The sequence below is a fragment of the Lepeophtheirus salmonis genome, chromosome 2 (assembly GCF_016086655.4).
Source record: "Lepeophtheirus salmonis chromosome 2, UVic_Lsal_1.4, whole genome shotgun sequence".
Taxonomy (NCBI): Eukaryota; Metazoa; Arthropoda; class Copepoda; order Siphonostomatoida; family Caligidae; genus Lepeophtheirus; species Lepeophtheirus salmonis.
Window position 1 is genome coordinate 35,335,931 of NC_052132.2, and position 25,125 is coordinate 35,361,055.

General features: G+C 32.2%; 1 protein-coding gene and 1 long non-coding RNA gene across 2 annotated transcripts; one reads left to right on the forward strand and one right to left on the reverse strand.

The window, feature by feature from the left end:
• Positions 1-1,080: 1,080 nt before the first annotated feature.
• On the reverse strand, positions 1,081-13,685 carry trx (histone lysine N-methyltransferase trithorax). The gene is given in 9 exon segments (XM_071894130.1): positions 1,081-1,711; positions 3,141-6,086; positions 6,089-7,589; positions 7,802-7,809; positions 8,168-8,462; positions 9,278-9,552; positions 9,610-13,131; positions 13,193-13,333; positions 13,422-13,685. Coding segments are annotated over 9 exon segments (8,946 nt in total). The 5' UTR covers positions 13,506-13,685; the 3' UTR covers positions 1,081-1,537.
• Positions 13,686-16,856: 3,171 nt separating this feature from the next.
• On the forward strand, positions 16,857-17,519 carry LOC121132253 (uncharacterized). Its single transcript, XR_005869284.2, has 2 exons — positions 16,857-17,238; positions 17,313-17,519. It is a non-coding gene; the product is annotated as an uncharacterized lncRNA (long non-coding RNA).
• Positions 17,520-25,125: the final 7,606 nt, after the last annotated feature.

Genomic DNA, 25,125 nt, shown 5'->3' on the forward strand with positions numbered 1-25,125 from the left:
ACACTGATGACATTGCCTATTCACAAGACTAAATTTATGAACTAGCATAGCTTCTGACTACCTTCTATTCAACATGATAATTTTGACTTTAAAGGTGTTTGGGAATGGTGATTCTATAGACTATGGAGCATAGTTAAAATTTGTGAAGTAAATTATAAATTTACTTCAACTTTCAAGTTTCACGAATTAATAGTACTTAATAAATAATATCTATAATGTATAACCATTAAGAAAAAAACCACTTTAAGAACACTCAATCTAAGCCTTAGATTATAAATAAGCTTTGATCACATAAATTAATTATAATATATGTTTGTGGTAGTGTACTAACATATCAAATAGTAATTATAAAAGAAAAAAATATATAATAATAACAGTTGAAGGTTACATCATCAATATATCGACCAACCATCAAATATAACATTATCCTTATTACATGTACCCTTAAACTATTTATCTTTTTAAATTGCAATTTGTAAAAGTTACAACTTGTATGTACATTAGACATTTAACCATGTACATGCATTTAAAAAACGTTTCATTTAACAAAAAAAGTTAATATTTCAATTGCATGTCTTAAAGCATACTGCCAAAATTGCAGTCCTCAAGGTAATAATATATTTTTAACAGATTTGTATTTTAATTGATATCTCATGGAAGATGTATATGTATGCTAGCGGCCTTTATATAAAATTTCAAAGTGGCCCATCATGGAATTTGATTTTCACAAGTTTCCTTAAAATTAATTCAATAATTAATAAATTGCTCATAATAAAATTAGCCAGTAACTTAATTCACACCTCCACAAAATTAAATTTGAGATCAAATATTATTTCATTCCTCTAAGGCTGTATAGGAGTGGTTCGTAACGGGATTAAGGGAAATTTGAAGTCAATTTTTGAGCTGACATATATCTGGGGTAGGAGATGGTTTTATTGTGATGATTTAGAAATTGGGTAATGAAAATAAAAGATGGTGAACCCCTGCTCTATAGTAAACCTTTATGGCCGTGCATAACGCCATTAATTCTTAATTAAGACATACCTATGCGGTACATTTTTTAGAAATAAAAGAAATTGATAAAATGATTTATGATGACTATATTATTAGCGAAGAATAAAATACCTTAGGCTTATACATACTAAAAACATAATTTTGTTTAGTCACAGGGTGAAGGGTAAGAGGAAAAAGTAGAGTCAGTCATTATTTTAGATTCATTTTTCATAATTTATTTATTTTTTCGATTGTAGAAACTTTTTTTTTTTTTAAATAAAATGAATGCGGATTAATTAATTATAATAATAATAATAATTATTGATCAAAACTGAATGAATTTAATGAATAAAAAATTATTTAGAAAAATTGATATTGTAAGTAAATCGTGTCTACTTTTTTTTATGATATTATAAAATCTTAATGAAGGAACATAAAATAAATCAAAGAATGGGGATAATTTTGTATAATATATACAATTATATAGTATGTTAATAGATGAATGCTGTTTGTCATTCAAGTCAATTGATTAATTAATTATTTCCTAATTCATATATTTCCGACATTTTTTCTTTCCGCAAGTGCAAGGTAGTTTGACATCTTCCTTAGGAAACTTGTAGTCATAGGTTAATTCTTCACCAGGGAGTATGTTTTTAAGAGCAAATATAACTATGTGCTTCTTACCAATAACGTCAACAATTTTAGAATAGCAGTTTGGCTGCAATTATATATGAAAAAGAAAAAATATATTATAGAATGATTAAGCTCGGAATACTCAAACGCGCAATCTTTTTTTTTTTTTTTGACCAACTAAGGATTTTTTATTAGAGGTTATTAGTTCATTCTTTTCTTCAGGCTCTTGTTAATATTTTTTTTTAACAACTCAGAACAGTTTCACCATGAACCACTGTCAACATTTCAAGTGTTATGAAGAACTTAATTTCATTTTTTAAACAATATTTGATGCAAATTCTTTGATCCACGTTTTTCAATAGTAAAAATCGCCAAACTCGCAAAATACTTCTAACCATTATGTCTCTTACAAATAAACTATACATATTATATAGCTGAAACAGTTAATATATATTCGTGACAGTGTACTAACATAAAAAAAATCGAGGATACCAAATATACGAAATTTGAAGTCATCTCACTTTTTCAAGACTTTATACGTATAGCTAAATTATTGCATTTTTAAACCAATTAGAGAATATAATCTGCCTTGAAAAAACACACATTGAAACTTTTTAATGGCTTATCAAAGAAAAAGTTGGTTTTTTTTTTAAATGCCTGTAATTCCTTTGTGTATAGTTAAGATTGTAATTTTTTTTAAAATTTGGAACGTAAACCTAATCAATTCGAACATATTTTATGGATATTTTTTTCTACCTATTTCTGCTAAAAAAGCACCGTGTAGTTATGAAATGAAAGAGGGAATTGAATATTTGAGTCTTAAGGAATTAAACTATTTTTTTGGGTAGAACTTTATGTCATCAAAATAATAATTAAAGTCATTTTAGTTCCTTAGGACGATTCCTTGAATTCAATTCTCTCTTTCAGTTCGTATTATTTTGATGGAAAAAATATCTTTTAGTTGGTCAAAAAAAAAAAAAGGAAGAGAAAATAAAGAGTGCGCTTTCCGTGTATAAAGTATTATTTGTATAGAATAATTAACCCTATAACGTCCTACACATTATATTTGTTACATGAGCTTTTGAATACTTGATTATTTGAGAAGCTTAGACAATTTTTGAACCAAAAACTTTTAAGATGCAATTGCAAATATATTACAATCAATCTATTATTCAACTGACAAAATACAAATTGTTTACTTATGATGCCTCATTGATAAGTTCTAAAGAAAAACGTGATTTCTGGAAAATTATAAATATAGCTTCAAAGGTGTTATACTTGGAGAAAATCATTTTTTTTTTAGAAATAAACATCAGCAAGAACAGTCATTTAAATACTTCAAATATTAAAATCTCAGTTTTTGACTAAGAAAAAGTTGGATTTTAACAGATTTTAGAAAAGAAAAAAAATCATTCTTATAAATGAACAAGGATTTTAATTGCAAAAAATTAGAAAATTCTAACCACGCATAAATTTAGTGGGCGCTACAGGGCTAAGATAAGCAATGAACTCACGTCACAACAATGATTAATGAACCGAGCCGCATTTCCTTTGAGAGTCGCATCAATGACAGTATCATTATCCACACGAAACATGTAGCAACCAATGCCACGGGATTCATAGTACTTTTCTCGCTTATCTGTTAGCACAGCACGAATTTCCTCACCCGCATATTCAATAACCATTTCTCCTTCTCGAATTTCTCTTTTGCAATACAATCCACGCCCATGAATACCAGAATTAAAAACACCAACGGCCTCTTTTGCGTTTTTCGCCAAGTGACGAAATCTCATGGCCATTGGAAGATCCAGCGAAGTAGCACGTCTATTGACAGAAATCGTTTCAAATTCGACATATTTTGAAGAGGAGGACGATAAATCCGGTTTTTTCCTATGCTTTGAAGCGAGCCATGAGAACATATCCAAAGGGGATCTATCACTATAAATTTCAGTGCGAGCACAACCACTTTTGTTTTCTTTTATTTCAGGAAGAGTGGAGAGAGGCGGCTCAACGTTAGTGACAGCAGAGTCCTTTTTGTGCTTAAAGCGATATTTTTCCAAGGAAACAGCTTCTGGTAATTGCTCCAAAATAAAAGCTAATGCATTATGAGTAAGACCTAACATTTGCAGGCCAGCATTTCTAATGGCATCATTTGGTACAGGAGCTAGAGATCGATCAAAACGAGCCTCTTGGACCGCATCAAAGACCTGCTTCCATAGTTCATTCGCATCCAAAGACTGAGCTTTAAATCCATCTTCAGACGTCAGCTCATAAAGAACGTTATACTCACCATCAGTTGAGTCTACTTTTTTAGATTCGTGAGGTCGCCATAATTGAGGGGAAAGAGGGGTATCAGTATTTGCTTCAACTTCGTTAATAATTTCCTCTTTTACAGATACAAATGCAAGGTTGTTGCGTTTCTTTTTCCTGGAAGTCTTTAATTTCTTAAGAAGTTCTGAAGCTAGTTTAGGATTGACTTCTGTATCATCCTTTGTCTCTTTTACTGACACTTCTTTCACTTGAAGAGAGCTTGGATGAGAGGAGTTCTGGCGTCGCAGAACAATTTTGATTGAATTTTCCTTTCCATTCTCATATGAAAATTTTGCACCATTACTCAGCGACTGATGATAAACCTCGTAATTATGAACAGGTTCACTAAGAATGGACACACTGGAACTAGAACTAGGTCTTGACGTTTCAGAATTTAACTTTTCGTCACTCAAACTAATAGCACTTGCTGGTCTTGTCAATGATTTAGAATCGATTACTTTCAATGGAGTATGTGCAAGGAGTTGAGCTGGAGCAAAAAATGTAGGGCCTTGAGCTCCAAGGGATCTTTGTTTTTCTACGTCTAGAGAAGAGTCAATAATGGGTGTGTTTGAAATTGAAACTGATTTAGCAACTGTAAGATCAGAAGCGGTTGTTGATGTCTTTTTTCTTAACGGAACCATATTAGAGAGCGCTTTGATCGGATCCATGGAAGGATTTGCCACTCTAGTTGAAGTGGATGAGGCTGAGGTGGTGACAACAACGGGCTGAGGATGAACTCTAGCAACTTTTTTCTTAGATTTGGTGATATTAGTAATAGATGAAGTTCCTGCCATTGGAGGTTGGTGATTTGGAACATGAGATGGAGGTACTACGAGATTAGGATGTGTAACACCAGGAGGAAGAGTGTATCCAAATAAATTTTGAGTATAAGCGGCAGCTGCAGCTTGCTGGTTATAGAGAATAGTTGGGTTGGTTTGTGGTGGGGCGGCGGCGGCGAAGAAACTGTTTTGATTGAAGATATAACCAGCAGGGGTGACATAACTAAATTGTGGTTGTTGTGGAATTAAATTAGGAATTTGTGGATTATAAGTGGCTGTTCCTGAATAGTAAGGATGTAAAACAGAGCCAACTTGATATGATGAGGGTGTAGGAGTAGTGTTAATGCATTGAAAAGTAGGGCGGATACTTGGTGATCGATCAGGAAATATTGAAGAAGACATGGGTTGAATGAACATACCGCCACTTGTTCCTTGAAAGGATTTTTGTGACCTCTGCTGTTGCTGTTTCAACGTAGGAGCGGAGTTAGCTTTGCGCATTTTTTTCCTATTATTTGCGGATGATAATTTAGAAGCAAATTTGGAAGAAGGCTTACTCCTAGTTTGAGATATAATTATGACGTCATCGTCTTCATCTTCATCTACTATTATAGGATTATTATCGTCCTCGCAACTCTTGCGACTAGATGTGATCTGAGAAGCAACTCCTTGTTCTGGAGGCGATAATAGTCCTTCAATACTAAAATCTTTTCGAGGACTCACTTCATCATCTTGATTATGATATTCTCCGGGTTTGGGTGTCTTGGGAGGGCGAACCTCAGAATAAGACCCCTCAGATAGTCTTTTAGCAGGTACTACTACACCACTACACATTAAAACATGTTGTTCATAGACACTCCAATCACTCATAGCGGTTTTGCACTTAGGGCAAGAGGGTTTGATTTCATCGGCAGCACCATCCACTTGTAAGATATTTGAGAGTTGATTTTGTTCAAGATGTAAAACGTTTTTAATATCCTTTGACTTAATATTAAAATCATTAGATGAGTCATTTACATTGAAATGATAATTATTAATCTTCATGGGTTTGACTTCATTTAACTTAACCATAGATTCAGGACGGCGAACCCCCCCAGCTGGAACATAATTCTCTTTCAATTTATCTATCTCGTTAATAACAAGAGCGCTATACTTTTCAAGCTTAGGTGGTACGTTGGGTCGTTTAGTCCATTTTATGCCACCATGTGATGGGTCTTTTGAAGAAATAAAGTTCAGATGTACATTTTGCTTCAATGTGGATTTAATAGAACGCTGTTTATGAGTGGTAATTTTCAGGGGTAGCTTTTTAATTGATGTTATCTTTTTTGTTTTTAATTTCGTAGTAAGTTGAATATTACAAATTTTCGAATTTCTCAATAAATTGTCTTTTTATTTGAGACATGAAGAGGGCAATAGTGCAGATCTCGATAGGAAATTCCTTTCCACTCAGATGAAACCGCGTAAGGATGGAGAATAACAGCAGAATCCCACTTTTTATTTTTCATTTGATAATTTGCTAAGCACCGATCAAATTCTGACAAGTAGTCCTTGAGGTATTTTCCATCTTGAGTTTCGTGGTTAAAACAAAAGGCCGGTTCAGACGGATCTGCTTTCATTTTTTTTTTAATTAACCTAGTTCGGCAGTGATATTTCACTATTTTAAGAGGATCCTTAACGGACCAATACAATCGTGAGCATTTTAATTCCAATGGAATGAGTACAGAGGGTCTATCAGACACTTCTAAATTTAAATATCCTAGATTTTCAATGGTCAATGACCCAACCTGAAAACATATATTATTGAGGTTTACAAGTTTTGCTTTTTTGCGAGATTCGGAACCACAATCAACAAAAACGGAGCGACGAACACTAAAATCACTTAAATCTTCTTTTTCACTGTGAATTTGTGCATGTTTAAAACAATAAACTGACTTATCCACTTTGTAGGAAGCTCCATCCTTAAGGCCGCACATAAAATGATAATTAATAGGACACTTTTCCTGACAACATCCAACACTTGCACCCTTCACATCACAGTAGCTACAAGATAACTTTAAACCACGGTTCAATGCTAAACCAACATTTTGCAGGCCACCATTGATTGTTTCAAATACTTCTGATGACCAAAGAGCGCAATTAAGATTGACAAAATCATCTTGGCGAAAAGGAAGCAATCGCCCCGACATTTCACAATCTCCAACACAGCCACAAAAACAACACCTTCGATCATCTGCATGTTTTAATTCATGCATCTTTTCAAAGTTACAAAAGAAATCTTGGATGTCTTTCTTCTCAGGAGATTTGTCTACTCGTTTGGAGGAGGAGGAGGAGGCATAGGTATGGTCCTTACTAGGAGGACTTAAATGCCGAGTCTTCATATAAATAGGATCACACAATATGGAGTTATCGGCTATGTCGAACCAAGGAAACTGTTCATGAATACACTTTTGAAGCTCAAGCTTTAATAGTGAACAATCTCCCCCCTCAATGAGAAGAGATATAATTTCATTTAATTCTATGGTAAAATGACCAATGCTCCAATGTTCATCTTCATTTAAACGCACTTTAAATTCTTGAAGTCGATGATTATATAATTGCAGCCCTCTATATTTTTTCTCTTTTTCTTCATTTTCTAAATCGTTCTTCCTCGTTGATTCACTAGAAATGGAACTGTGATCATTAATCGTAGATCCAGAATGTGCAACTTCTGTAGAGGCCAATGATGTAGAATTAAAAGCTGATGATTCTTGTATAAAAATGCTAGAGGATAAATGGGTTATCCTATCTAAGACGGATAAAAGACCTGTTTTCATTGTCAACTTGACAGAACGCATCCATTCACTATCCTCATCTGCTTCTTCGTTTTTGTAGCATATTCTGTAATAGAAATGATAAGTTCATATTAAATTAAGTTATAAATGAATGGATTAAACTTAAACTTGGATAACTATATTTCTAATTACAACATACTGAACTAGAATATACATAAATAATTATAATTATATTTATAAGTAGATTATAATGTATTAACTACGAGAAAGAAAAAACATTTTTTTTTTTTTTTACAATATATTTAAGTGTGTTATAACCTTAAGTATTATCCATCCTAAGATTGTTCGCTGAGTTAAGCTGTGGACGAGGAAGTTAAAAATTAAACCTTGACTTACTCTAGGCATGAAGGTACATAGAGAAGAGGGGGAAGCAACAATAACAAAAAAAAAAAAAAAAACATTCATAAAATAAGGAAAAGAAAAAAAAACGGTGTGGCTTTGAACCAAAAAATCAACATTATTATAAAGAGAAAAAGTCTTTGATGTATAGCCTTATTTGGTTTGGATCATTCGCACAATTCTATTTTACATTTAATTTTTGAGTGTTATTACAATTAATTACACCACAGCTTACCTCATAAAGTGTGATACTTTCAAAAATATATGTATATAAAGAGTTTTTTAAAAAGGTTTTTGAGGAGAAAATTCGTCTTGAGAGAGGACGACTTGAAGCATTTCATCCTTCTCAACAACAGGATTTGTAGTAGTAGTAGTAGTAGTAGGCGTATCGAAATACTTCATTATATCCCCATCAACAACACTTTTAGCCCCGGATTTAACGATGGAAAGTTTACTTGAAGTTGGGGCTAAAGAGTGTAATTGCAATAAAGTCTGTTCTTCCTCATTATCTTCAATTCGAACCAAATGATATTTATCCTTCCGTAACAACTTCTTTTTTTTCAATATTGGGAGATCGCACCTGATAATAAAATGTGCAACTCGAGATAGAAATTCAAATAGCTACTAAATAAGCTTATTTTTGATGATTATTAAAATTTGTCAATGAGCGGGTTGTTTGCCTGCTTTTTCAAATTTCAATCCCGCGAAAAATTTGTTATGAGATAAAAAAAGAACCTGCAGCAAAATTTCATTGTTCTACAATGTCATATCTATGTCATCAATCAATTTTCAGAAAGGAAAGATCAAAATTTCCTTACGGTATTCTCTCGTTTTACTCCATTGAATGATTTAGAAAATAAAACTTTATTAATATTTTTTATTGGTTAGACAATGTCAATCAAAATAGTATTATGCAAAATAAAAAATAATGCTTCTTTTTAATCTATATCAATAATTTCTGCCTTTTTTGTAAACTTTGATCTCTGAAGATGACACTGTAAAATTTTGCATGGTTATTTTCACACTACATGACAACTTTCCAGACTAGCCGTAATCGAAATTAAAAAAGTTGAAAACAAGCCGCTCTAATGGGCATTTCTTACGGACAAAAATAGATATAAAATACATTTGAAATTTGAATTGAAAAAGAAAACATATACCTTAAAAATTTCATGAAATCCTACAGAAAATTTAATTAAGTTAAAGTTAAATTTCTCCCCAAACACATGATTAAGTGATATCATGTCGTCACACTTAAAGAAGGGAAATTATTTTAACTTATTTACCCACCTTTTTCCTTATAAAATTCAAAGTATGTACTATCATCCCTTTACTTTTACCTCCCGCATGCCCAATGTGTATTACTTAAAAAACAAATAATCAGAGGTAATTTACTTGCAAACATATTCGATATTGCTAGGAAGAGAGCTGAGAACTTGATATTTTTCTATATCAACATTTTCACAACTTGCATGTACCCATGCTCCACAACGATTGCATTCCATCATTCGTGTATTATAATCCTCTTCCTCATAGCAATCCTTACAAATGGGGCAAAAAGATCCTTTCTGTCTCTGCAAACAACAGAATGAGCAAAGTGGAACTCCTTCAGTATAGTGCTCAACTTCAGACTTCCCACATGAATCACATCTCAAACAATGAGTACAAACCTAAAAAATATATATATAATCCCCAATTTTAATATTATAAGTTGAAGTTCTAATTACCCAGGGATTTCCTTCGTTGAGAAACTTTTTCTGGTAGTCTTGTAGACAATTCTCGTGATATGCATGTCTACACATTTGACATTTGAGCTGTTTTCCATCAGGTTGGCCACAAGTCTGACATACGGCACACCTTCTACATACCCATTCCTCCTCTTCTTCAGTATTAGGAGCGTCTCCTGGATCCACACAAAAAGGATGAAAGGGTTCGCAACAAACGCAGCAATGAATAAAAACTGAATTCTTTCCAGCTGAACCACATAAAAAGCAAATTGCTTCATTTGGAGGTTTAGTAGTGCTGAGGACTCCAAGTCCATTCTTTGTCACTCTTTCCAAGCTATATTCTTCGCAGTAGTCCATTGATCCCATGACTTTTATTGGTGCAAGTTTGGATTCTGGGACTACTTTGACCTCAAACTCATCATCAATAAAATTTCTGTAAGATGAGTTTTCTAATTCAGTATCATCTTCCTCCTCTTCATTAATACTACTTCGACTTTCATGAGAGGAGCTGTCTAAATTCTCTTTAAGAGATTCACTCTCAATAAACAGCTCATCTGACTCTAATAATTTCTCGAAATTTCTTATTGTGCCATTTTTGACCTTTTCAGGATCAAAAATCCAAAAACTTCCTTTGCCAATACCATCTCTATTGGTTCTCTCAGTTCGAACAAAGCATTTATTTAAACTCAAATTATGTCTGATTGAGTTTTGCCATCCAGATTTATCTACTGTTTTGTAATATGGAAACTTTTCCGTAATATATTCGTACAACATGCTCAGAGTTCCTCGTTGTCCAGGTAAATTGAAAAGTGCGATTGCAATAAGCGCACTATATGATAACTTTGGCTTTTCTTTTGTTTCAATTGGCTTTATTTTTATAGAGAGCTTATCCATACTTTCATTTGTATCTTTAAAGGTAGAGAATTTGGTCATTAAGGAAGATATCTCTCTCTGTTCTATTCCTACAACATCAGTGTATGTTTCAACTCCTCGCGAATGTCTTCTACTGGAATTATGACAAATAATTTTAGAAGCAGAAGAAACATCATTAGGAGGAGAAGGATTTAAGCAGATTCTTTGAACGCAAGCCTGTTTCAAATTACCAGGTCCACCATGACATATCATATCCTTACAGCGGTTGCACGTTTTGCAATTCTTTGCTATACATCCTGCACAAGTACCACATCTCCTGGATTTCAATTTTTTCGATGTTGTCCCCTCGCTTTGATCACTTGAGCCACTCTCTATTTTCTTAAGTGTAATATTTAAAGCTTTCTTCTCATTAAGAGATGCATCATCCCCTTCTATAGAACTTCGATTTTTTTTATAAATCCCTATCTCCAACTTATCATTTTTCGAATTTACTTCATTATCACGAAATTTTAAGGGCAACTTTTTACTCCTTCTTCTACTACGATTTAGAGCCAACGAGTTTGGAAGACTATCCGTTTCATCAGAATTTTCATCAAGCTTCCTATCCTCACTTTTATGAAGATTTATTTCTTTAGGCTCCTGGATTACACTTTGTGCATGACTGTTCTTAAATTCAGATAATGTATTCAAAACATTTGTGTGAACATTTATAATACTAGATTGTACCAAATTAAGAGGAGTTGACTTCTTGGCAAAGACCTCCATTGATGAAGGAGATGTTAATTTTTCATCTACAGTAACATTTGACTTTTTAGCAAACACTGGCGTAGAGGGATGAGTTTCTTCAGAATGACTCTTTATTTGACCGGCAGATTTTTTTGCGAAAAACTGAGAATTTTTAGGCACTTCAGACTTCTTTGCATAAGCCGATACAATTGATGCCTTCGGTGATACATTTTCAGAGCTGGATTCAGGTGCTTCATGCCTAACTATTTTAGGACTCAATTGAAAATTTATTGATTCATCTTTTTCATCAGAAGATGATTTCCTTTTAGCAGGAATCTTCATGGTAGAACTTAATAAGTAATCTTGAAATCCAGATAAGGAATCATTACAAAAAATCTCATCCTCAACTTCTAAGCAATCAGTAGAAAAAGTTTTAGACTGGCATCGGCCAATTGTACTAATTTTTTTGTCTGTGCTATAAGTATTTTGAGGTAAAGAAAAGTTAATCACATTAGAATCAATAATGACACCAGTCTTAGCGATATACAACTTCAATTCAGCATTATTTTTTAGGATTTTTTGATCAGGTGTAATGAGTTGAACATCCCATTCTCCTTTACGTTCACCAGACAAAATTTTAGAAGACTTTTTGAACCAATTACTAGGTAGACGTAAATTAACGATGTGAGATATCGAAGATTTCGACGGAGAGGAGGAGGAAGGGTTTTCAATACTTTTTATCTCAGGACTACTCGTTTTTCTTAGAGGCTCTGAAACTGGTACTGTTTTATTATGCCCAATCTCACAGGAATCGGCACCAAATCGTTGAAAAAGAGGTTGCGACAATTCAGGTAAATTTTTAATTTCTAAAACTTCCCCACGGTAAGGAGTAAGGGAGTTCCAGACAGATGTTGATTCGTTCAATATTGGTGAGTTATAAACGTCTTTAGGTAATATTGCATAGAGTTTATTAAACATCCCAGATTCTAAATGGTAACCGATAAGACATAGTTTGAGCCAACACGCCTCACATCGCACTTTATCACTTATGTTAGATTGAGGAGGAACGATGCATAGACCCGTATTGTATACACATTTCATTGCCAGTTGACCACCTTCCTTCAAAATACGAATAAGATTTAATATAAATTTCCTACATGAATCACAACTAAAAGTTCCAAATTTTTTCGCTTGCAAGACAGATTTAAAATATCGTATGGCTCCACAAATGCCACAAACAATATTTCCCGCCAAGGAATGAGAATTACTGGACAGACTCCTAAGATTTGTAGTTACTCTTTTTAAATTGTTGTTGTTGTAAGCTTTCCCCTCCGTTATTAATGCTGCTCCAGCAGGGTTAATAAATGAGCACTCTGGTGAGTGGCCCATTTCGACTAGTTTAGGTGGAGACAATTCCATTTTTTGAATAGATCGTTGAATAGCTGTATAAAATTTAATTTGATGCTTTGGTTCTTGTAAATACTCCAAGGTCTTTTCATCCAATTTGAATACTTTTATCACAGAAGAGGAAAAAGAGGACACTTCTTCTTCAGGAGCATCCTTCAAGTGATTTGTTGCACTTTCTTTTGTTGGATCGTTATTGTTCCAAGAGGAGGATGACGGGTTGCCTCTTGAGGAGTCCTCAGGCACACTTTTCTTATTAGTAGTATCCATACATCTAGTAAAACTACTACGATGGAAAAGATCGGAGGATTCCCGTCGTGTGTTTTTTGAGATCAAGGAATTTTTATGGAGGCCAAAGGAGGATTTGGGATCGGATTCTTTTATTCTTTCCGTAGGCTTCCATCGTCGCTTCCCCTCGATAATTATATTGTCTGTGAAAATATTCACATGTTTCTTGGTGCTTTTACTATCCGGTGGCGACGAGACTGACGCCGAATGCTTCCAATGTCTTTTCTTCTCCTGGAAGAAAAAGGAAAGGAATAATGAGTGAATGAGGAGTAATTCGCTAAGATCCCTTTACCTTCGCACTTCCGACCACAACAGATCGGAAGTACATAAATGAGTGACTCTGACTCTGCAGATCCTGTCGGAGGCTATGTCCTTGGCGGGATGAACGTAATAGCTCTTCCTCGGAAAAGCCATGAAAGGACGACTCATTCTCCTATCAAAAAATAAATATAAATAAATAAATGTCAAAACCCAACTCGCGCTACTTTTTTTCTCTCTCTTTAAAAACAAATATTATTTACATGATCCGTTGCAAGTGGCTTGGAGTGACTTCGAGGAGCATCCCATCCATGAAACCCCGTCCTTTTCCTCTTTTTTCGCGGCATTTCCACCCCTGATTTACACCTCAGTCTTAACCATTTTAAAAGGATCGGATTCTAAGAACTTCAGCACAATAAACACTACAACATCAATGTAGTATAATAATGAAAAGAAAGAGAAAAGTGTAATTAAATAATGAAGCAGCTTTCCATGCTGAACCAACAGACAAAATTCCACGTATTTCTATTCGTTCCTTGTAAATACTCTTGTTGTTTTGGTCCAAATCTAAACGTTAGCTGTGCGCTTGGCCAATCAGAGGATGGGAAAGAAAAATAAGAATTCTTCTTCTAAATAAAAAAAAACAATATAACGTACCTTTGGCTAAAAAAGAAAAATCATAAAATAGAGTATTACGCGGGCTTTTCTAGGGGAACTTAATTGTGCTGTACGCAGGGGACGCTGAGGTTGGAAAGCGTCCTCTGAGGCTATTAGTGACTCATGTCATGTAAAATAAATAAATAATACATCAAATCAATGTTATATAATGCAAAAAATAAGAGAATCCTTTTAATAAAGTGTTTCATACGTTTGATTTTCTTTTTTATTTAATAGAAAAATATTTTGCAAATGAAATATTAATTTGTAGCTAGGAGGGTCGTAATTGAAACGTTAGAGAGAATGAGTCATGACTAGTTATGTTTATGTATTTTACTATTAAATAGTAGTGTTGGATTCGAGTTATAATTATCCAGTTCGAAAAAAGACATCGGCAAATAAAAATGTTTTTTCAATGAATTTATAAAATAAGTTCAACAATTATGTGGCACTACGTCAATAAGGCAGTCAGTTATTAATCAAATACTGTAGGTAATTTTGGAACATGTTTATTTGCTTAATAGGAGATTATTTCAAAAAAACTATTATAAGATCGATATAATCACAATAAAGTGTAAAATAAATTAATTAAAGTTGTCATCTAATGTATAGAGCATTTTCACGTGACGTCACAATTTTGATGTCCTCCATTTGTGGGCCTAAAAACTCATGTTTTATAACAATAAAAATACAATGAATATTAAGTACAATAGTAAACTATTGGATTTCCAAATGGGACCAACAAATACAAGGACTTAAACATTACGTCCTATCAAAAGTTTATCGCTCAAATGCCTTGCTCTATTATATATACGAGTATATGATCCTAAAATGTATGAAAAATATTTTAGTGCGTTGTTATACAGTCTTATTTCCGTGTGATATATACAAATTAACTATTATAATGGAAAAATAAGATCTTTTTCTCTAACTATCCTATTTTTTTTGTCCCTAATCGAACAAAAACAAAACAAAAAATGTAAAGACTAACTATTTTTAAAGATTTTCAGTACGTACATATACAGTATATCAGTGTCTATTATGAGCATCAAGTAGTATTTAATGCAGGTGTCAAGTTTTTTTTATTCATAAAGTCATTTGATTGAGTTTATTGGAAATTTGACCGTTTTATGTAGTAAAAATATCCACTTTGAGCCCCCAAAATAACATCTCCTTCAATTAGTATACAATTTATGACATCAGTGGAAGTACTTTAATATTAACATTACAACCACATTACTATGTCCTATTCTATTTCTTATTTTCGATATAATCTCCCCAGTAATAGAAAATACCGTAAAAATCGGCACCAAATATGCTGGAATAAAAGATAAGTATTTCATGGCTTGCTCAAACAAGTTTGTAAAGACATTAAAAATAAATAAAATGGTTTTGAGGCTATTCGTTATTTCTTAAAATTGTCGTAAAATACATTTTTTTATAGGGCATATTAGAGTGTCCTTCTTATTTTTTTTTTTTTTTCACTGTTCCACCATTTCAATGGAAATGAAGTTAATCTACATATACTCGAATACTTTCACTTTTGATCATTCGAGTTCGAGTTTAGTTGAGTTTTTCAAATAATATTACCGGTGAGTTTGAATAGTTTTCCGAAAATAATCGAAGTTTTTTTATTTTAGATTAAGTAATACTCGACTCCAACACTAATAAATAACATAATTTAAATTGTACTTGTCTGAATAATATGGAAAAAGAAGGAGACACATCTGTTAGTACTGACTAAGAAATGTTATACCTTATATAAATCTAAAATAACGAGAAAAATACAAAGTTAATTCATATGATTATGCATTATATCTTACTAATTTGTATTTAAAATATCTGAAAAATAGTAGACTTAACTCAGATTACATTGCCATGAGATGTGACTAATTAAATAATATTTCTTTTAACACAACTTCCCTTGACTTTGAAACTGAACGGAAGGAGGCGACAAACATATGAATGAGTACAAAAATTATTATGGTGAAATCTTTTAGGTTTAAAATGGATTAAGTGTGATATGTTTATCTTTTGACTCGTATCATTGTTAGGATGGGATTTTTGAGAAAAAGAAAAAAACTTTATTTTCCTCGCGTTCTACAAAAGTCCCAATCCTAGCCATCTTTTGATCCAAGGGGTGTGAGTGAGTGAACATAATTTACATACTTGTTTCATTATTATTTGATGTGACGTCAGCATTGTTGAGGTCGGCCATTTTGAGTTATCGAATTATTGCGTCGACAAACCCACAAATTTTGCTATAATAATAAAGAAGATAACTCTCCAACAAATCATTGGTATTGCTCTCCATTTTTTCATGAGCATACTCACACATAGCTACTCAATATTTAAGTATACGTTATCCCCTCAAGAATAAAAAATATAAATAACAGTTGTAGGTTTTTTTTATAAATAGGATTTGATATTTTATCTCATTACGAAGCCTCATCTAAAGTCACACTCATTCTATTAAATCTTATATAAAGTACTTAATGTCTGCTAAATTTCATTCATTTTTACTTAAAAGGGTTTCATACTTTTATACAACTTTTAACATAGGTATACTGTAAATGTATATGAATTATGATATACATCAAAGAGCAATATGTGCAAAGTGCTCTCTGTATATTATATCTCTTTTCTTTCTCTATTCTGTATAGTTATATGATATACATCGGGGAACACTGTATACAATGCACGACCGATGCTACATGCAAAACGCCTGTTAGACTTCATTAATATGATTAGATTGTTATTTCTTATATAAAAAATATAAATACGACATACACCAGGGAACACTATATACAATGCAACCTCAATTCATGAACAACGCCTACGACACTTTATTAATATGTTAAAAAGTCAACCACCTGTTGTTTTTTCCTTTTATGTAGTAAAAATATCAACAATGAGCCCCCAAGATGGGGTCACCATATATCATAATGCAATTTATGACGTCAGTGAAAACGCTCTTATCTTTTTCTCGACAATATTAATACCTCTCCATCATTTTTTCAACAACAGTGGCTGTATTGAAATAAAAAGTAGTGTTGGAACTTATAAACTATATAATCAAATCCTGTCGATAACAGTTTCAGAAAAGTATATATACATCTGTCTGTGTCAATCAAACGAAGGTATAATTAATAAGAATATGATGATTAGAGGCCCACTTATTCGAATGTTAACGCAAGTACTAAATCATAGAATAATGACTAATATCCTAGTTTAATATTGTTCTCTGGGGCGTAGTTGCAGGGCTCTCAAGTCTCACGTATTTCTAATAAATTTCTCACCTTACACTGCATTTTTCACTCAGTATCAATTTATTACAGTCCAAGATTTCCTATTTATAGTCTCAATATTACAAATGGAAGCCCCATCCTCGTCATAAAGGCCTCAAAACAAGACAAATCGCAAGTAAAGATTTAATCTGTTCCTTTCAGATTTACTAAATTAATATATTATTATATTTCTGGTATATTTTTCTACAGTTTAAAACTATCAACGCCTCTTTAATGCACCATCTAAACAAGGAGTGGTCAATTATTTTGTCTTAAGAGTCACTGTCTTGTAGTCTTGTATTACTTAATACTAACTAACTTTATTCTATAATTTACAAGTGTACTATAAACATTTGAGACCCCGATAAACAAACAAGAACATAAACAGACATAAATAAATACATACATAACATATAATGAGCCTAATAAACACGACATATTCCACAGTCACATAAAAACAAATACTACCATAAATTCAAAATCCTTTATCATATTAATTTTAATTTCAATTAGAACATGGATTTATCCATTCCATAGTTGAGTTGCCTCATTTTGATTTCCTTAGGAGAGAACACTTGCTTTAGTTAGAGGTAGTATTGGATTGGTCTGAAAAACAACAACTAAAAAAAAGACTGCAGTTCTATCAGTTCAGTCCTTAGAAAATTTGTCAGTACAAGGACCGGTCCTTATCGATCTTTTATGGTAACTACAACAACCGAAATGACGTTATTGGTAATTACGTCATTTCCCCTGTTGAAGATTTATCATAACCTCTTTCAAATAGATATGATACCTGAACTTTATTGAAATAGGAGCTCTGTGGATAGAAGTTATTAATACCCGTTTAGTTATTATTCATTTTTTTATTTGTTTTTATATTCTTCAATTGTAGCATAAAAAGATAGCTAGGACCGACTAATCGTTCCTTAGAAATGTCGAATGGGGAAAAAGAAGGAACCGATACTAAAAAACTGAAGAGGAGATGGGGGATCTGATTAGGAAATCTATTCTAGATCTGACCCTAGTTAGGGAGGGGGTTAATATATTGAAACAATGTTGTTGTTTTTTTGAAAAAGGTTATTTTTTAATTCATTTACTTTGGATTTTCTTATCTCATTAGATTAAAAACATAAATAGATGTTATCAAAACTAACTTTTTTAAAAGACTTGCCTATATCTTTCGACTATAAGTATTGAAAGCAAGGATAAGGTGGTCAACTTAACCGCTCTGTTATTATGTACATTCTATCTGAGGGCTTTTTATTATTTATAAAATCATTCAATGTCAGATTTTATGTGTGACAAAATGTACAAGACCATAAATTATAAATATATTTTCTAAAATATAAAAGGGAAAATATAAATTTATTCCATTTTATTAACTAATTTCAAATGATTAATTTTATCTTTTTTTGGAAATTAAAATAGACGGTCATTTCAAAAAAGGAGCTAAAACCGTGGTTCTTAACTGAAGAGGGGTTATTTGGGACGTTATTAAAGCACGAGGGGTTTTTCGTATATAACCGAATGCCATAAAGAGGGGATGTGTGTAAAGAAATAACAGCGTATATCTATTTAAAAAAAACGTTTGATGCTTGTGCTCTATTTACTTGTTTGTTCATTATTTAATAAGTAAGGGTGATAATTTTGGTAAGAATAGAAAAGCGTGCGAGGAGAAGAGAAGAAATACTTATGACATCATTGATTAAATAATATACATCTTCTTCTATCAATCATGAACGTTATCATTCCCGCCTTTATTATTCAATATTAATATTAGAAGGGGATAGTCGATAGAGAACTGAATAAAATGACTAAAATAACGTCGCCTTCTGTCTGGATTTCTGAAAATGGAGGCCTAGGAATTTTGAAAATACTTACCGGATGAGAAACAGATGGTTTGTCGGATTTGTCGATATAAATGTACCTTTAGTCCCTTGTCTAGAATTACACGCCACTCATTATCCTCATCTCATAACTAGAGTATGGATATTCATCTATAAAATAAATTTAACGATGAATACATCAAGTCAGACTTTAACTTTGATCTCACAATGATGCTTATTGCATGTAATATAACCTTATCCATTGCTAATCATCTACGTTCAAAAAATTTATGGAGAAATACAAGGGTAAACATATCCCTTCCCGAGGAACCATCATTAAATTAATGGAGGATGTTGTTACTGATGTCATTTATAGAAATACATATAAAAATGTTTTGAGTCATCCACACCAAATGACGATCAAGTTATCAGTAAAAAGTATTTACGAATATCGAAATGGACTGAATTTTGTACTATCTCTCAGTAAGTGTTCAATCTGAATTTTGTACAACGGGGTATCTCACTGACACTTTTCTTCCCCTATTCAATTTTTTTTAAATCTAACCATAAAATATGATTCTATTTTAGCTAAAATATTATAGTTGATTATGATAAAACTACAGTCAAGGGGGGAAAAACATATGGTAATTTTAATTTAAATGGTTTATCATCTTTACAACAACGATTTTTAGGAGTAGAACACTTATTTAGTTAGGGTAGTATGGTTTCTGAAAACACTACTAAAAAAGACTGCGACGTTCTATCAGTTACAGTAGATTTGAAAATTTGTCAGTACAAGGAAAATTGTAATTCTTATCGAAATTCTCAGTAATAGCAATGAAATTGAAATAGACGTTATTTGAAATTATTTTCCTGTAAAGATTTATCATAACCTCTTTCAATTAAATATGATACCTAAAAAAATATACTCTTAAACATTTTAAGTTATTAATACAAAATTAAGGAAGTTTATTATTTCAATATTCTGTATTTATAATTTTTATTATTAATAGTTATATGATTTTAATTGTTTAATTTTGTATATTTAACTTATAATTATTCATTTTTTATTTGGTTTTTATATTCTTCAATTGTAGCATAAAAAGATAGGTAATAAACTAATCGTTCCTTAGAAATTAATAAATACAATGGGGAAAAAATCTCATAAAAGGCAATACTAAAATCAAACTGAAGAGGAGATGGGGGATCTTTGACTATTCTAACTGTTAAATATGTCATAACTTCTCAGGTCATACAAAGGCGAGATAACGTAGTTTACAAAATGATTATTTTTTTAATTCATTTTCTCTTGCTTTTCCATTCTTAAGATAATTTAGATTAAAAATTAAAACTAGATGTTATCAATAACATAACTATTTTTAAAAGACTTTATATATCTTTCATCGTAAAGGATAAGTTGGTCAACTTAACCGCTCTGTTATTATAATTATTTATAAAATCATTCAATGTCAGATTTTATGTGTGACAAAATGTACAAGACCATTGATCAATATATTTTCTAAAATATAAATAAATTATAAACGGAAAATATACTTTGTCCCAGGTGACCGTATTTTATTCATCCTGACTAATTTCAAATTATTAATTTTATGTTTTTTGACTAAGCCCCCCGGAAAGTTTTAAAATAGACTTTCAAAAGGAGCTAAAACCATGGCAAATCTTAACGATAAGGGGGTATTTTATTTATTAAAACACGAGGGGTTTTTCGTATAGTCATAAAGAGGGTATGTATTTGAAAGAAATAACAGCGTAAATCTATTTAAAAAAAAAACGTTTGATGCTTTGCTCTATTTACTTGTTTTTTTCATTATTTAATAAGTAATTTAAATGTGATAATTTTGGTAAAATAGAAAATTTATAGGAGAAGATATTATGGCATCATTGATTAAGATATACATCTTCTTCTATCAATCATGAACGTTATCATTCCCGCCTTTTATTATTCAATATTAATATTAGAAGGGGATAGTCATAGAGAACTGAATAAAATGACTAAAATAACGTCGCCTTCTATATAAAATGGACATCATTTTGATAAACTCCATAAATTTAAATTAACTCGCAGAAATTGTGATTTACCCCCAATATTTGTTAGACATCTGTGGTTTGTGATACATTTCTGGATATTTTTAAAATACGATATAAATGTACCTTTAGTCCCTTGTCTAAAAAGACGCCACTCATTTTTCGTATGATCCTCATCTCATAACTAGAGCGTATGGATAATCATCTATTAAATAAATAAATATTAGTTATCGATGTGCATATTAATTATCAATTTCAGAACAAATTGATTTTATTGCATGAATATATTATCCATTGATCATATGAAGCAAAAAATTTATGTGAGAAATACAAGGGTAATTTATCCAAAAATCATTGAATTAATGGCAATGTTTCTGGATTATTTTATTTATTAGAAATAGTTATATAAATTTTTTGAGTCATCCACACAAAATTTTGTTATTAAAAAAGTATTTACTGTCTGAATTTTGTAATGGTATTATTTTTTTCAAATGTAACCATAATTATATTTCTTAAGTACAACTACAGGACCCAAAAAGCGGAAGGACATCCAGAGCGGGAAACTGTGCCTAAAGTCGATCATCCTCTACAGCCCACTAAAACATACAGTCCTCAGATATATGACAAATACCTTTTCAATATGATTGGTTCCGTAAGTTCCCGTGATAAGAATATGACTTTCCATTTCCAACCTTGGGAAACAAAAGTGGATATCACCATGTTTCTCAATTATGATACACAACTCAGTCAAGGGCAAAAACAACTGCTTAAATGGTCACAACAACGGGGTAGTAGCTTTGGATGGTTTGCAACTAGTTTGTCTGAGACTACTTACTTCGCTTTAAGACTTGGGTATGATAATTAGGTTTTCCAATATTACATAGTCAATAAATATTACTTTTTTATCACTAAAGGCTTAGCTATGGTTGATAAGCTTGGTGTTCATCATAAAAGGCAAAAACAACTGTTTAAATGGTCACAACAACGAGGGTAGTTACATTGGGTGTTGCATTATAATTAACAATTTTGTAAATCTTTCATGATAATATTATGTTGTTATATAAGCAGAAATAACGGGGAAAAAAACGTCTTTTCTGATGCTCTTAATAGGAGTAATATCGCCGGACATTACTACATAATTCGCTTTTGCTCTAAATCTTTACGATGAATGTATTTCTAACATTTTTTATTAATATATTTATTGTCTAATTTTATGATTTTGACATTTACTTTATTATTAATAATTAGTTAGATCTCATCGGTAGAGATATATCTATCTTGTGCACAATTGTATATAGCAACTTCCACTTGAAGAAGAGGGTGATTATCTTTTTGATTAAACTCACGTCTCGCTTGTGTTTTGCAACCTAAAGGTATGACATATTTAACTGGATTCCGATGTCAGAACAAGAAAATATTTTGGATCAATCTATTATTTCAATATTCTGTATTTATAATTTATTATTATTAATAGTTATATGATTTTAATTGTTTAATTTTGTATATTTAACTTAAATGTTTAATGGTTTATTTTTTAGTATGTAGATTATATTTAATTAAAGCCTTCTTTTTTAAACTTTGAGCTTCAAATATATTTCAAATACTCTACTTTGTCGTTTCATTAGCTATTATTCTGAGAATAAGGTTCATAATGAATTACAATTTCATGGAGTGTGACGTTTTCAAATCTACTGTAACGGATAAAAAACGTCAAAGTCAATTATACGTAGTATATCTTCATTAAACATTTTGCTAATAAATACATTAGATATACCCTCAAAATCATAATAAAGCAGGCAGATGATAATCACATCAGTATTTTAAACAATGATACCATATGTCTTTTTTTTCCCCTCCTCCTCGCACGCGTTTTTCTCTACAATATTATCAACTATAGCCATAAGTAATTCTTCTTTTCTCCTCGCACGCTTTTCTATTCTTACCAAAATTATCACCCTTATCAATGATTAAATAATATATATCTTCTTCTATCAATCAAGAACGTTATCATTCCCGCCTTTATTATTCAATATTAATATATTATTAGATGGTGATAGTTTCTACTAGTTTGATATAACTTATATCAAACTAGTAGATGCAGGATTAGTGTATTTTTGTTTGTAGACAAACATATTAGTTCATTTTTTGGGTTAACTTCCTTTTTGATGACGCCCTCTTATGTAGAGCATCTAAATGATCCCTCATAAAACTCCAGCAGTAATCAGCCATTAAATATGAGAGTCCCAACGACCTTGATATCTGTCTTCCATGACTTTAATGTCTTGGTGGAACCTCTCATCTTGTTCATTGCTAACATCTCCAAGGTTGTCTGGAAACGTGTCCAGGTGACCGTGTAAGTAGTACAGTTTGATGGTCATTCTGCACCCGAGCTCTTGTAGACTAAGGAGAAGTTCATCCACAATCTCTTGGTAATTGTCATTTTTCTTGTTCCCAAGAAACCCCTACACCACATTAGTAAATGTAGTCCACGCTCGAGATTCGACAGCGGTCATCCTCTCAATGAAATGTATTTCCCTGAGTAATGTTCTGATCTTGGGTCCGTCGAATATCCCTGCTTTTTTCTTTGCATCACTAAGCCTCAGAAAGGTTGCATATGTATTGAAAACAATTACCATTGTGATCAAGAGCTTTTACAAACTGCTTCATAATACCAAGATTAATGTGCAATGGTGGAAGGATGATCAACTAGTGGTTCATTAATGACATTCTTCTCTCCAGGTACCAACGTATCCCTTAATGGCCATTCCATTCTAACCCAGTTATTCTTGCTAGGTCTACTATCCCAGTAGCATAGGAAACAAGGTTATTTTGTGTAACCTACTTGTTGATCCAAATGGAAGTTCACCATTTTAGAATCTACATAGATTAACCACTAGTGATCGAGGTATTTCAATTGTTCAAGTACTATTTTGATGTTTCCATACTCTTCCTTCATGGAGACTGAGCGTCCAATAGGGATACATCCATATATGTTACCATTGTGAAGTATAACGCACTTTCAACTTCTTTTTGAGCTATCAATAAAGAGTCTCCACTCACTTGAATGATACGCACATAGCCACAAGAAGCCCTTCAATGTCACTGCAGTATACAAAGTGATTGTTGGAATCAAATAACTTCTTCAGTTCTGGATCTCTGTTACGATAAAATGTGACACTTGTGCCCTGAGCAAGCATATTTCGCTCTTCAGTCTGGAAGCCAACAACTCAGCAGATTGTTTTGGTAAATTAAAATCTCGAATCAGGTCATTCAACTCAAGTTGACGATACGGAAAAGGTTGACCAAACAATCAAACCAATGGTGTGTAATTTGCATCTTTATCTTCTTCATCATCATCAACGACTGGAGTATGTGCTTCATTATCAATATCTGCTAACTTGGTGAAAACAAGTACAGTTATTTCGCCCGAATGAGGAACTGACCGTATTGCAGAGGAGATGCTAGGGTATGTCATGTATCACTTGTTCTTTTTATTGAATCCTTTAACATTTACAAGGCAGAAGTGACAATTATCTAGGTGGTTAGTTGGTTCTCTCCAAATCATTGGCACACCAAATTTAAGCTTAGCATTTTTTCCTTGAGACCAAGATCTCAGAGTTTCGAGACAAGGCGTGCATACTATGTGAGGTACCCATTTTTTGTTTTAGTCTCCAAGCGGTACTTTAAAATAAGCAAGGTACACACTCTTAACGAAGTAAGTTATGTTCCGTCTTTGAGGTGATAAAGTGAATCATCCACAGATATAGCAGAATATATTTGGGTCGCTACAGCACTTTCTTCTTCGTGAGGATGTAGACATGGATAGATTATACACTTATACAGATGTGTTCGGATTTTGTAAACAGCCAAGATGGTGATTTAAAAAATATTAATATATAATCTCCAACGTTTACTAAATCCAAATGAGAGCAACACAAGAAATAATATCCAATGAGAATTTTACTGGTATAGATTGGATTAAATAAACGATATATTGATTGATAAAGGAAGAGCTGGCACACATCAAGATACATATTAAAACACGTTAAGTACTCGAGTAAAAAGATATTGAAGGATACATACATAACAGGAACACGTGGTATCATTATAGGCTTTTTTATGTAAACATCCATAAATATCAGATATCACAA